Here is a 14421-nt window from a genome sequence, read left to right as displayed (position 1 = left end):
GTACAGAGAATTCATGGCAGCAATGACTGTACAGAGAGACGGCACATGATCTCCATCAGTAACAGGCTAATTAAATACAAGTACAGTGGCTCTAGCTCAAGGGAAAAAACTAATAATTTGAACCTTAAAGAAAAAGCTGTATGTACAAATATGTTCCTCCAAGCTGTATTTATAAAAGTGGAAAAGCTGAAATGTTCAATAGGGTGATGATTTAAGTAGAGTAGGGCAAAAATATGAAACGCAGTCTTTAAAAAAGTTTGCAACACATGTAATAAAGAACTGGTCTCCTGCATTAACCAAGGGCATTGTAATTCAATCACAAAAAGTCAACCCAATAAAACAGGCACTCCACAGAAATGCAAATGGCTAATAAATGTAAAACAATGTGCAGCCTGACTCCAATATGTGCAAGAAAGTAATTCAAACCTAGGGTACCATTTCTAACCAGCAGATTTACAAACTGTCCAGGGCTGGCAGGCGTGGGGCAGCTGGCTCACACACTGCTGGGCGTGCGTGCACCAGAGGAGTATTTTTGGAAAACAGTTGGCAAGGGCTATTGCCAATTTAAAAATGCACCCAGTAGCTAGGGCCACATTCAGTGCTCAGATCTGGATTCCTGAAATTGTTCCCTACTTAAAAGAAACCAGCGCTCCTTAGAGAAATGGCTGAGTCCAAGACTGCGGTAAGGAAAGTACAGGATGAGTCTAGATTATCTTATTAAGCCATAAAATCAGAAATGCTAAAAAAATATATATGGGACACATTAGAAGGACATAGGAGCCAGGTCAAAGGCTCTCACTGGCTAAATATGAGGCAATTTGAGCAACAAAATGAGTAACAACAGTAAACAACCCAGAGAATAAATAAGAATCCCCAAGAATCCCCACTGATAACAAAGGAGGGAGAAGAAAAGAAAGGTCTTCCTGATAACAGAATGCCAACTAAAAAATGAAGAAGGCAGTCTTTTCATAACCATTATGGCAGTGACAGATGCAGGCTCCGACGGTCAATAGACGCTAACACCACCAGGAGAAAGTGCGAAGAGGAACAGGTATTTTCCATACTTACAAGTATTTCCCTCAGCTTATTATTTACAAAGGGAAAAAAAGTACTTTGTACTGGAGGAACCTGGTGGATACCACGTCAATTGACCAAGTGAGCCTAGTGCCCGTCACCAATAATGGGACAAGTTGGTAACATGGGCCTCCTCATACCACCGATGGCTCAGGGCATCACTTTCTGCCATGTTCCTGTCAAAGGTGCAGAACCCAAACCCAGTCAGGAGGCAAGAGCAGGCAGACCCAGGGCAGCATTCGACCAAACAGCGGTCCGAGGTTCTTCACGACGTTAGGATCGTGAAACAAAGGCAGGCGGCGAGGAACTGATCGGGGAGACGAAAGGGACATGCCAACTAAACGCGCTGTGTGAGATTCCACCCCATAGAGGGCACACAGCAGTTTTCATCATCCTTGTGACCTAACTGCAAGGGCAAAATTATTTCAGAATAAAATGTTTAAAGAAATAGAAAATAAAAATTGGTGGGCAAAAACTATCTTTAAACAGGCAAACCTTTTGCCTCACCAGTCCCACTACCAGGAATTCGTCCAACAACTGGACATGCACTATCACAGCAATCTTTATGCTCAAAAAGAAAATGGACACAAACAGAATGTCCATCAACAGGGGGGCTGGTTAAAGAGGTTCAATTCCATCCACTATTACACCACCTTTAGAAGGACACAGTGGATTTCTATGTGCAGATACAGAAGGGCTCCAAGATTATTACCAAATAAAGTACAGAACACGCTGTTTTGTATGCTTAATAATGGGTAAAAAAATCGATCCCTACCTCAGTTCTAATATCAAAAAATTCCTTTTTTTTAAAAAATGAAAAACAGTCATAAATATTCTGGAAGCAAAAAACATGATTTTGAAGAAATTTTTGGAATGAGAAAGGCTCCCATGATTGACACTACGGATAAATAATACAACCACTAAAAAACTACTTCAAAATGAAAATCCACTTATCAATCAAACAGAGGAAAGATGAACTCTACACATAGAAGGCACTTCTGAAAGAAAACCTAAGTTTCCTTACTACTTGTGGAATGGTTACTTTTGGGGAAAGGGATAAGAGGGGAGACTATTTTCATTCTGGTTCTATAGAATTTAAATGATTCATAAATAGTTCTAAGTATATTATATACCTTAATAATTCCATTTATCATTTATATCATACTTATACAATGTAATTTATAATATAGGATTAGCAGAAATTAATTTTATAGCTTCAACATTTTAATTATTTGCTACTATTAATATCAGCAGGGAGTATAGTATTTACTAATATTATCAGTAACTGCTAGTTATTTGTTAATCACTCCCTGCCCCCACCTCCCGCCAGGCCTGACGGGCTCCACAGCTCACCGAGCTTCATCTTCTTGAGTGTGGGGTCCGAGTCGTCCCGGGGCCGCTTGCGGGCGTCCTTGCTGCTGGGCATATTGCGGGCGATCTCCGCCTGGGGTGTGCCCAGGTCCACCAGCAGGGTGGTGATCTGGGCCTGGAACTCCAAGGAGGCTGGGTGCTTCAGCACATTCAACAGGTGCAACTTGAGGTTCTTGCGAACGCTGCTCACCTGAGACTTGGCCAGGGTTGGGGGCAGGTTGGCTGTGAGGGAAGAGGCGGGAGCTTCGGCTGTGCGCAGAGCACACGGGGCCCGGCCCTGCTAGGCTTGGGCAGTGGTTGCCGCCATGTCCTAGAGAAGTTTCTTTACCGTCAGATCTACTGTGTGGCCTTCCCCCTGTACAAGCTGAGGCTTAAAACCCGTGAGAGGTCTCCATCAGTATTAGTCAACCTTAAAACAGAGAAAAACGCATTCTCCCTTTTATTAAACATAAAATCCCATCTCCCTCCATCTCTGGTCCGCAAGACTGGGGAAGGCTATGATGGCCACCTTTACCTTCAGAATGTCCCAAATGAACTGCCGCAACAGCTCGTCACTGGTCCCTGCCACTAGAATGACTTTCTAATGTTTAAGAGTCACCCTGAAGCGCGAGCCTCCTCCACTCCACAGCGAAGGAGGCCGCCGGTAATTGCACCTGCCTGCCGTCCTTCCCCTCTTCCTCAGCCAACAACGCTCGGTTTTCCTTTGAGGGAACCACCCAGACTCCTTCTCAGTACAGGTGGGCCACAGACTCAGAGCCAGTAAGAACACTGCGATCCCACGGCCACTGTGATTGGTTCAGAGACAGGCTTGTAATCCCTTGGCCAATCAGAAACAATGAGCGTCAACCCTGGGACTTCTCTTCCCCCGAGGGTTGCCAAGGGGATAAAATGGAAGCTTAAAGCTGTCCGAGGCCATCTTTGCTATCCCAGAGAAAGAGACACAGAGCAAAGCCAAAAGAGAGACAAGTAAGAGCCAAGAGATGGAGACAGATCCACGAAATGCACACACACTCATGCCTGAACCCCACTCTTTTCAATTTCACACATGCACAAAAGCAGAGAAAACAGTATAATGAATCACGATGTACCCATCAACATTTTCCTTATCTTGGCACATCTGTCCTTGCTTTTTTGGGGACGGAGGGAGAGGGAGAACTCTTTTTCTTTTAAGGTATTCCACAGACATCATGTCATCTCACCCACACATACCTTAATATTAAACCCAGCTCTAAACCAGATTTTTGTCACATGCAACCAAAAGATTCCTATCTAGAGACTCCTTCCTTACACCCACGACCTACTGGATTGATGATTAATACCTCAGGGGCCCACTACCTCACGCTTCCTCAGGAAAGAGAAGACTGACCAGTAGAGAGACAGAAGGGAGGGGATCAACCTACCATGCAGGGTTTCATAGGCCTGGATCACCTCAGACATGAACATGGGCCTCTGGCGAGCGATATTGGCAAGGGAGCCCAGCGCAGTGGTCAGGTTGATGGAGGAGATGGCGGGGTGCACCATGAACTTGAGCAGCTGCTCCAAAGCTGCCTTGCCCTCTTCCCATAGCACATCTAATGGGGAAGAGAAGAGAATCAGTTAGTAGGGACCTTTCTCCTGATCTCTGGAGGAAGCAGCCTTTGGGGCCAAAAGGAAAAAGATTCTTCTACATGGATGGCTATGAATGGCTGAAAAAAAAAACAAAAAACAGAAGACTCAGTGGCTGAGACCTAAGAGACTATTAATGAGTGTAAAAATTCAGAGATGGTGCTCAAAGCATGGGTTTGCAATAATGAAAAACTAGAAATAATTTTAAAAATCAAACTATAGAAATCTGTATGAACTATGTTGATATAAAGCTTTGAATATGTATACAGTTGACCCTTGAACAATTCAGGGGTTGGGGCACTGACCCCCATACAGTCGAAAATCTGCATGTAATTTTTGACTCCCCAAAAACTTAACTATTAAGAGCCTACTACTGACTGGAAGCCTTACCAAGAAGGTAATTAGATCATATTTTGTATGTTACCTGTATTATATACTATATTCTTACAATAAAGTAGGCTAAAGAAAATGTTAAGAAAATCCACTTACATTTACAGTACTGTCCTGTATTTATTGATACCATAAGTTTACACTGTGTTTATAAGATGAATTATCTTTCATCAAAACTGTCATCAAAAGACCCACATCAATATTGTCTTATACAACACAAAGCACTATAGATGTTATATTTATTATTAACTCTAGACATCAAAGATGAAAAGAAAATGTGAGAAATAAATTCATATTGATTTACAAGTATGACTCATGCACTGATAACGAAGCAGCAGCAATATGACTGCTTTGTGGCAGCCTGGTGTAACCGACAGGACTGCTTCACAGTAGCCTAGTCTATACACTTATGAATAGTTATAAAACTGTTACGGCATGCAGCATTACAATCATATTCCCAACCCAGTAATGGTAACATCACATTTTTAAAAAAAACACTTACATGTGATGATAGGCTGTTGTGCAGTGTCTCCAATTATGAAAGTAAAGAGGCATACTGTACAATAATGTGATTCTTTGCAAGCCAAGCTATTAAACAGTAAGAAAACCAACACAGCATTAATTTTATACTAAATACCACGTATCGCATGCCTGTGTAAGGACAAGCTATTCACCTCCACAGAAGTCCTGCACACCACGTTCTACACAATGGACACTTAGGCGATGGTGACGACGACACAAAAACGTCTCACACACTTCTGGGCAGTTATCAGATCTTCACACGAAGACACTCACATACACCACAGATGACCTTACTCACTGTATGGCATGATGATTATTTACTATTCAGTAAGTGGATGCGGACCTTCATACAGGTCTTCATCCTTGTTGTCTACATGTTGCACAGGCTGAGGAAGAGGAGGGGTGGCAGACGCCGCAGAGGCAGAGAGGTGGAAGGGGAGGCAGGAGAGGCACCACCTTGGTGTAACCTCATGGAAATACACCATAATTTCTGACTTTTTTGCTTTTTCATCTCTCTAAAAATACTTCTATATGGTACCAATCCTCCTTCCATGTTTGCTTCAGTTTTGGTGCCCATATCACAGAAGGAGCCACGTCGTAGAAGAAACTGAAGTTGTCTTGAATGACTGGAACCCCTCTGCCAGATGGTCTAATTAGTCGATTTGTCTTCTGGCACTGCTTCTACATCTTCTCCCTCATCGCCTGCCACTGGTTTGGACGCACTTGTCTCCACCGAGTCATCTGCTAATTCCTCTGGTGTGGTGCCCATTAGCTCTTGAATTTCTTCAAGATCCGTATCTTGAAAACTTTCACCCCTCTTCTTTTTTTGCCACATCTGTAATCTCTTTCATGATTTCTTTGATTTGCACAGGTAAATCCTGTGAAGTCACGTGCAGCACACGGACAGTTTTCTCCAGTAGGAACTGTTTCGGGCTTGACGGTTTCCCTGGCTTTTTCTCTAACAATGGCATCTTCAGTGGTGTAATCCTTCCAGACTTACATGATGTTCTCTCTGTCAGGGTTCTCTTCCATAGCTTTGCCAATCCTTTCCAGAGTACTGTGTTAATGAACCTTAAAGGTCCTTACAACCCCCTAATCTAAAGGCGGAATTAGAGATGTGTTTGGAAGCAAATAGACTACTTTGATGCTTTCAGTGTCGAATTCATGGGGTTCCGGGTGGCCCGGGGCATTGTTCAACATCAAAAGAACTTTAAAAGGCAGTCTCTTCTGTTGAGAATCAGGCTTGGGGTTGATTAATGATTGTGCATTGAGTCCCCTATACAGAATTTTATTGTTGTTCACAACCATTTGATCAATAAAATATGAGAGATGCCCTCTCAAAAAAATAAAATAAATAAATAAATAAATAAATAAAAGGCAGTCTCTTTTTGGTAAGGTACTTCCTGACTTCAGAGACAATGTGCTGATGGAACCAATACAGAAAAAGGGTTCTCATCGTACAGGCCTCCTTGCACAACCACAAGACTGGCAAGCTGGTGTTTATCTTTGCCCTCCAAGGTTAGCAGCTTTACAGGTAAAGGCAGTTCTGATCATAAACTCGACTGCATTGTCACAAAACAGTAGGTAGCCTATTTCTTTCCTTAAATTCTAGCGCTCACTTCTCTTCTTTACTAATTAATGTCCTTTGTGGCTCCCCCCCCCCCACCCAGAATAAGGTATTTTGTCTGCATTCAAAACCTGTTCAGGCCAAGTATCATTTCTCCTCAATCATTTTCTTAATGACATCTGGGAATTCATCTGTTGCCTCTTGGTAGACAAAAGTTGCTTCTCCTGTTATCTTGACATTTTTAAGCCAAACCTGTTTCTTAAATTATCAAACCATCCTTTGTTGGCCTAAAATTCTCCAACATTAGATCCTTCACCTTCCTTTTGTTTTATGTTGTCATAACGACTTCAATTTTTCTTGAGACTTCAATTTTTCTTGAATAATATTAGAGTCTATAGTTATGCTTTCCTTATAGCAATCCCGCATCCACAGAAAAGCTGCATTTTCAATACAAAATAAAGAGTATTCTGCAAAGAATGCAAGGTTTTCATACCTACTGGCATAAGTGCAATGGCTTCATGCATTTCCTTTAACAATGGTCCTTAACACAGGATTCACTTATCTTGAAATGGTGTGGGCAACTGCAGCCGCAGCCCTCAATCTATGCTACATATTAAGCATCTTCTTGTGGTGCCATGACTTCCAGCATCACTAGCGGTGCTTCGTATGGGTCCCGAGGTGTTAGTCAAGGTTTATGACATTGCATTGCACACGATGAAAAACACGCGAGAGTTGCAAAAGATCACTTTCCACTGTAATACACAGTTTACTAGAGAGATGATTAAGTGTCACTGGCATCACACAGCGTTTTAAGTGGATACTCACAAAACTTGAGCTCACCACAAAGCAACAGGATGTGGCTACAAAATTACCACAGTACTACAGCATGTACTACATTTAATCTTACACAGTTATGATTTAACATTGCATCTTCACATTTCTCACCACTGCAAATGGCACCACATATGGTCTGTGTTTACGTGCCTAAGTTTTGATAAATTTGAACTTTTAATAATAGATTTGTGTATGTTTTATGGTAGTACGTAGTAAATGAAACTAATATCTATGCATTCGTGACATACCTAACATTTTCTTTTTTCTTTTTATATTTCTAGGCTACATGGTTTGTCTGCTATTTTTTCAAATCTCCAAAAAATTTTCTAATATATTTACTGAAAAAAGTCCTCATATAAGCAGACCCAGCAGTTTAAACCCGTGTTGTTCAAGAGTCAGCTGTGTATGTTACATCATTCTATGCTGCCAGACAGTCACTACATCAGTTGGGGTGAGGATTTAATAATGTATATGACTGTCAAATCACTATGTTGTATACTTGAAATCAATATAATACTGGATATGAACTATACTTCAATAAAAAAATACCCCCAAAAAAGTCAGCTATATATATGTACATGCGCATAGACAAAGAACTCAAAGTCTTTGGTACCACCAGTCTCTCTGATCCAGTCTCCAAAAATGTAATTCTTAACAACTTTGGTGGATGCCTTCTCTGACATTTTCTATGCAAAAACATACGGGATGCCACATTATTTAAAACAGCGAATAAAAAATAGACTGTGATGTAACCATACTATGGAATGCTGTGGACCACCTGAATGTGACTTTGATAGGGAAAGATGCAACTTAATATTGTTGAGTCCAAAACGTTGCCAAACAATATAAAAGAATAATATTTGTGGAATGCTTACTATTTCAGCCATGTTAACTTACCAAATGCTTACACCTACACCCTAAAATTACATGCCCTAAAAATGACCCCTAATTTACCAAAGAAGAAACAGGCTCAGAGAGAACAGGTCGCTTGCCCAATAGCAGAGCAGAGATTCAAACACAAACCATTGTACTCTAATGCCTCTCAGATGAAAACAGAAAGCATAGTTCTGTTTTTTGTAAACAAAATAGAGAACAAATCCAGACACTATGAATATATATACAAATATCAACCTCTACATAGAGAAGGTCTGGAAGGAAACAGTATTCTTAGCAGCATCTATGTCTAGGAAAAAAGATTGGGGGAGGACGTATTTTCCCTTCATATCCCTCTATATTTATAGCTTAACACTTAAGTAGTATGCATGTACTATTTTTATAATTTGTAATTAAGAAAACTATAAAACTAGCTAGCATTTAAGAAGCGCTCACATCCTCATGGAACCTTATCACAAACCCATGAAAGGGGTTCTACCATCACCCACCTCCACTTTACAAAAAGAAGTTCAGAGAGAAATAACTTGCCCAAGGGCACACAGCGAGTAAGTGGTGAGGCTGGGACCTGAACCCGGCAACAGGACTCTCAGTCCCGGCACTACCCTGCCCCGAGAGAATAAGAGCCGCGAAGGAGGGTGAGGGGAGGAGGAGGAAGGCCAGTGGGGGGACTAACAAATGGCACCAGATGATGGGCGGCACTCACTGTACTGGATGTAGGGGTGGTCACGAGGGATACGGTCCAGGCTGATGTCATGCTCCTGGCGTCGGGGCACCTCCGAGTCAGCCATACGGGGCGACAGGGTGATGATGAGGCCCTCCACAAACTTGATGGCATGGATGCGGATGCCGTCGTTGTCAGAGTCCAACAGCAGGATGATGTCCCCAGCCATGGCAGACACCATGTCCCAGCAGGCCTCCTGGAGCTCGCTGATGACCCGTGACTTCACCATCCACTGCAAGTGGGCCAGGGCGGGATGGACAGACAGACAGATAAGACATCAACTGCCAACTCTACCCACAAATCCATAAATAGTGACAAATATATTCATTTGGGAAATATTTACTGAGTTCCAACTTGTCCCCAGCCCCATGCTAGGTGAGGCCAGGGACAGGACCCAGTGGTGACTAACACAGGTCTGGTCCTGCCCTCATAAGGTTACAGACAGTGACAACCCAGACTGATGAAGGCTCAAATCTTTTAAGTAATAACAATGCTGATCTCACAAGGTGGCGGCAGAGTTTAAATGGATTCATTCATTTCATTAACACTAATGATCACATCCTAGGGTGCTCTTTTTCTTACAGTACTTAGGACAGTCAGTTAACATTTCCGTGACTCTCTGTTTAGGGTTTGTCTCCCTTACTGGGCCGTGAGCACCGTGAAAGCAGGACCTGGCCCATCCTGGTCACAGAGAAGATACTCAGGGAATGTTTCCTGACGGCACAAATGAATCAATGGGTAGATGGAAGGATGGGTTGTGGCAATTCCCTGACTGTTAGACACCATTAGATACCCTTGTTGTCTCTTCTCAAAGGTCAACAGCACATCTGTCCATAAAAGAATTTGATCCGCCCCCGTTTTTGGACTCTCCCTGGTCAGGATGAGACCAGCCCAGTTAGGATGCCCCCAGCTGGGGAGGGGGCTCTTACCTGCAGTGCCACCTTGTAGAGCTGAGTCATGGTGAGGATGGCCTTCTTCACCACATTCACATTCTCATCCCTCAAGAGCATGTTGAGGTTGGCGATCAGTTTCAGCAGTAACTCAATGTCTCGCTTGCTGGGGGATGGAGGAAAAAGGGAAGGGTCCAGGTGATCTTTGGGTAGCTGACAAGACACTGGGGCCCGTAAGGAAAGGGAAAACAGCGGAGTCACTGTGTCAGGAGGCTGGAATGGAGGCAGGCAAAGTCAGAGACTGAACCTGTCGTTTGCCAGCACATCCTGAAGCGGAGAACAATGCTTGGGACCCCTGGATGTGGCCTCTCCTGAACCCTCTATGCAGGCTGGTCCTCCACCCACCACTCCATTGCTCTAGGGCCCTGCGGCTCGTGTAAGCAGCAGCAGAGCCAGACAACTGTGTGAGTCCTGACAACCTACTTCCTCTCATTCAGATGGGTACCCACCTAACAGCTTGTGAAAACTGTAACAGTACATAGAAAGCGCTTAGAACAGTGCAGAAAGCATTCAGTAAATATTAGCCATTATTAAAGCACTTCACTTTCCAGAATCATTACTTTTGTTTACTAATTTAAGTCTGAGGGCTCTGAAGGTGGGGACCCCTTCCAGTTGAGTACTGGCAGAGTCTCCAAGTCTCCTTTTTTTGTTGAAGGAAAGAATGAAAGGCCTCCAGTAAATATTCAAGAAGGCCACACTTAGAATTCTGAATAGAAACATAATTTTCACAGCATGTTACAATCTGAAGTTAAATACCATGGCTATCCAGTAAAAATTATGAAACTCAACTGTCAGCTACATGAAGGCAGAAACAATGTTTCTACTCGTTATATTCTTATAGCCTGACACAAATGCCTGGCACAAAGGCATAGGACACAAATCTTTTGCACAAGTAGTTTTTGCAAACTCAGAAGATTTACCACAAATTCTCCTAGTAAAAGCGGAGAGTGAAAATTTGGGCAATGGTATTACAGACATGGGGTAAGAATCCCAGCAATGCCATGTACTAGCTGTGTGACATTAAGAATTCACTTCACTTCTCTGAGCCAGTTTTGTGTTCAAATGGGCCAAACAACAAATATCGAGGGTTATTCTGAGGATTGAATAACAGAGTAGAATTTAGTAAAGTGACTGACAAATAGAAAACAGTCACTAAATTGGGTTCTTTAATTTTCTTATAGTCACAAAGCATCCAGTAAATGTTTACTAAACAAATGACTCAGCTTGAACAAGTCACTTTATCATTCTGAGCCTCAGTTTCCCTTTCTGTAAAAGGAGGATAACAAGGTCTCCATCCCCAAGGCCTCTATGAAGATTACAGGCAATAAGAGAGAACACGATTTAATACAGTGCATGACAGAAGCAACCCATGTGGTTACTATGGATTAGATTCCTGTTCAATGAATACTAACTCAGCCTGTCCTATGTGCCAACACTGTCCTAGGCACCAGGATACAGTGGTTCACGATACAGAAAAGTCCTGCCCTCATAGAACTGATACTTTTGTGGATTAAGAGAAGCGTCAGGTAATTCCAATTAGTGAGAACACTATAAAGAACAGCGCAGGTGAGGCACCAGAGGTGTAGGGCTGTACTGACAAGCGGGAAGTGAGGGCGCGAGCCAGGTGGCTCCCTGGGAGGGAGTGTCCCTTGCATGCACAGCAAGTGGAGAGGCTGTGAAGAACAGTATTTTTGGGGGAATAACAGGGAGGCCGGAGGACATGAGTGAAGATCAAAGAGGCCATCAGGAGATGAGGCTCAAGTGAGGAGCTTGGGTTTCAATCTAAGCAGGCCAGTGGAGGTCGGAGAGTCAGGGAGCGCCAAGGTAAGATTACATCTTAGCAGGATCACTATGGCTGGAGTTAATTTTATGTTAATGTGAACTAAACAAAGAAGAGAGTGCTAACAGGGCAGCCACTGCAGTCGCCTAGGCAGGGGGTGATGGTGGCTTCGACCAGCATAACATTATAGCAAGGGGAACAGCTGGAAAATGGCCAGGTGCTGTTTACATTTTGAAGGTAAGAGCTAACAGTCCTTACTGATGATGGAGAAGGTAAGTGTGGGAGAGGCAGCGGAATCACACATGACTCCAGGCTTTCGACCTTATGAAACATTTGCTGGGGAGTCAGTGTGCAGGAGGGACACTGGGCCTCAGAGGCAGAGGGCAGGAATCTCAGGGCAGGGCCAGGGTGGGAGGTGAAGCGGCGACTCCACCGGGGGGGCTGCCAGGGCTCCCTGCCTCGCCGCCTACCATGCCTCCTCGATGAAGCCGATGACAAATTTGCGCACTTCAATGGACTTGTCTGCTTGGAAAGCGATGATCTCCTGCCAATGTCAGCAAGAAGGTGGGTCAGGGTTGCACCAGGATCCGTACCCTGCCCTATACCCACCCCCTTTCTCTCCCTTCGGTCACTCACATCCAGGAAGTTGTCCAGGAGTGTGGGATCTTTGTTGATGATCAGTTCCTGGACCTGGAAGGAGATTGGGCATGGGGAGGAGGAACACACATATAAAACGAGAGTCCAATCAGGCAGACGGGAGCGTGTGGGGGGAGACAGCATGGGGGTAGGCGGCAGATGACCTCAGCTCAAGTCCTGGCTCTGCCACTCCCTATCGTGGGCTGGGCAAGTGCCTTGCCCTGAGCCTCAGTTCGCTTTTCTGTAAGACGAGGATCTTAACCACCAGCTCACAGGGCTGTGAGGCTTCGGTAAGATCCTACAAGGTGCAGGTCCCGGTTGATAGTGGTACATGATACACAAAGAGGTTGAAGGGAAGAGGGAAGTGCTGCAGGAAGGTAGGGAAGCCTACCTTCCTGAGGCTCATCCATCAGTTACCCCCCTCTCCTGCAACCCCAACCACACTGTCACAATGCAGCAGGCGTTTGATGACAGGGAGAACCTGTTTCCTGGGGCCCTTGAACCTGCCAAGCTTTGGCAGAAGCCCTTCCCACAGACAGTCTCAGATAAGCCCAGTTCTGGCACAGGGCCTGGCTCCTACTGAGGCAGAGCTGGCTAACCAAGGCCACACTGAGCAAGTAGCAGAAATGGGGTTCTCACCCAGGAATCTGACCCCCTCCCCACAGAACTCCACCTGCCTCCTATTCTGAGCCACACTCAGCTCCCCCCCATGTCCTCTTCTGCCTTTGCACAGCAGTTGTGCCCTGTGTTCTCCCTCTCTTACTTGGCCTGCTTCTCTCCTTATCCTCCAGGCCTCAGCTCAGATGTCCCCTCTTCCAGAAAGCCCTCCCTGACTCTCCATCCCTAGGCTGGGTCAGAAGCCCACTCTGGGCTCCTCCATCCTGACCCTGCTGACACTGGGTTCTGCCCTGCAACCTGCATGCCTTCCCCACTGGAGGGACCCTGGCAGAGAGGGAATACAAGGATGAAGTGCACAGAATTAGGAGATAGGACCCAACTCCTCACTCAGCCAGCTCCTTGCAGCATGACCTTGGGCTTATGATTTAAGTTCTGAGCCTCTGCTTCTTTCTATGTAAAATCAGGACGAAGTTACCTGCCTCACAGAGCTTCTGTGGGAATTAAAAGAGAGAATGCCCGCCCAGCACTGAGATGACAGCAGGAATAGCCCAAGTGCTGAAAAGTGGGCTCTAATGTTAGTACGTGTCTTCTTTATCGCAGGTTCCCATCGTCCCTCCCCCGTCCCACTTCGCCCAGCCCCTGACCTGTTTGAGCACTGTGATCTTTGAGTCGTTGGTGATCAGTGCTGCCTGATTCAGGAGATCCACCACCTGGAAGGAGGGGGAGAGGCAGGTGAGCCGCCAACTTTGCCGGCCCAGCCCCTTCAGCACTCCCTGGGCGTGGGTTGCCCGAAGACAGGGCTGTGCCTCCCACCCCAAGCCCTTCTCTCCATGCTCACTCGCTCTGAGGTGGTCATGCCATCGATGCCGAGCCCCTCCTCCTGTGTGAAAAACTGGGACGCCACGCTCCGGCGAGTGACGCTGTCCCCACCGCTGCCTGCCATGCCTGCTGGCCAGTTCTCCCTGGAGAAGAGGAGGACCGATGAGGTGCTGAGTGCCTGTGGAGGGGCTGGACCTTCATCCCACCATCCACATAGGGCTCATCCCTCTCCTCCCACCGGTCCTGTGTCTGTTGAGTCTTCTGAACCCTCTCCCTCCTCCAGGGCCTGTCTCAGACTGTGTATGTACATGGAAGTTGTAATTTGAGGAAGACATGTCTCCCAGGTCAGAGGCAGTACCTCGTGTAATACCAAGCCTCACCTCTAGTACCTTAGACGTAGTGGGCTGACCACGAACACCTGCTGAATGATTGAACAAATGAATACACAGCAGCCACCTTGCTGGTCTTGGTGTCTCCCATCTCTCCATCTGGGCTGCACTAGGGACCAGACACCACAGCCAGCTTCCTAAAACACAGCTCTGAGGAACACCAGTCATAGAGTCCTCCACACAGTGTGGACTCACTACATGAGAAAAGGCCTCAATAAGTAAATTATGTTTCGGCCATTTTTTTTTTAATA

The 14421-nt window shown here is 45.1% G+C and overlaps 1 protein-coding gene across 1 annotated transcript in view; it reads right to left on the bottom strand.

The window, feature by feature from the left end:
* SYMPK (symplekin scaffold protein) overlaps positions 1-14421 on the bottom strand; it is a 37251-nt gene that overhangs the window by 20277 nt on the left and 2553 nt on the right. Inside the window, exons 2-9 of the mRNA XM_036885384.2 lie at positions 13801-13924; positions 13607-13672; positions 12345-12398; positions 12179-12252; positions 9908-10034; positions 8961-9210; positions 3846-4016; positions 2428-2667 (exon numbers count right to left, since the gene is read on the bottom strand). Of these exons, the coding sequence (XP_036741279.2) occupies positions 2428-2667; positions 3846-4016; positions 8961-9210; positions 9908-10034; positions 12179-12252; positions 12345-12398; positions 13607-13672; positions 13801-13905 (1087 nt within the window). The 5' untranslated portion in view covers positions 13906-13924. The remainder of the gene's footprint in view (positions 1-2427; positions 2668-3845; positions 4017-8960; positions 9211-9907; positions 10035-12178; positions 12253-12344; positions 12399-13606; positions 13673-13800; positions 13925-14421) is intronic.

Source organism: Manis pentadactyla, chromosome 15 (genome assembly GCF_030020395.1).
Source record: "Manis pentadactyla isolate mManPen7 chromosome 15, mManPen7.hap1, whole genome shotgun sequence".
NCBI lineage: Eukaryota > Metazoa > Chordata > Mammalia > Pholidota > Manidae > Manis > Manis pentadactyla.
This window is presented reverse-complemented; position numbering and strand designations above follow the sequence as displayed.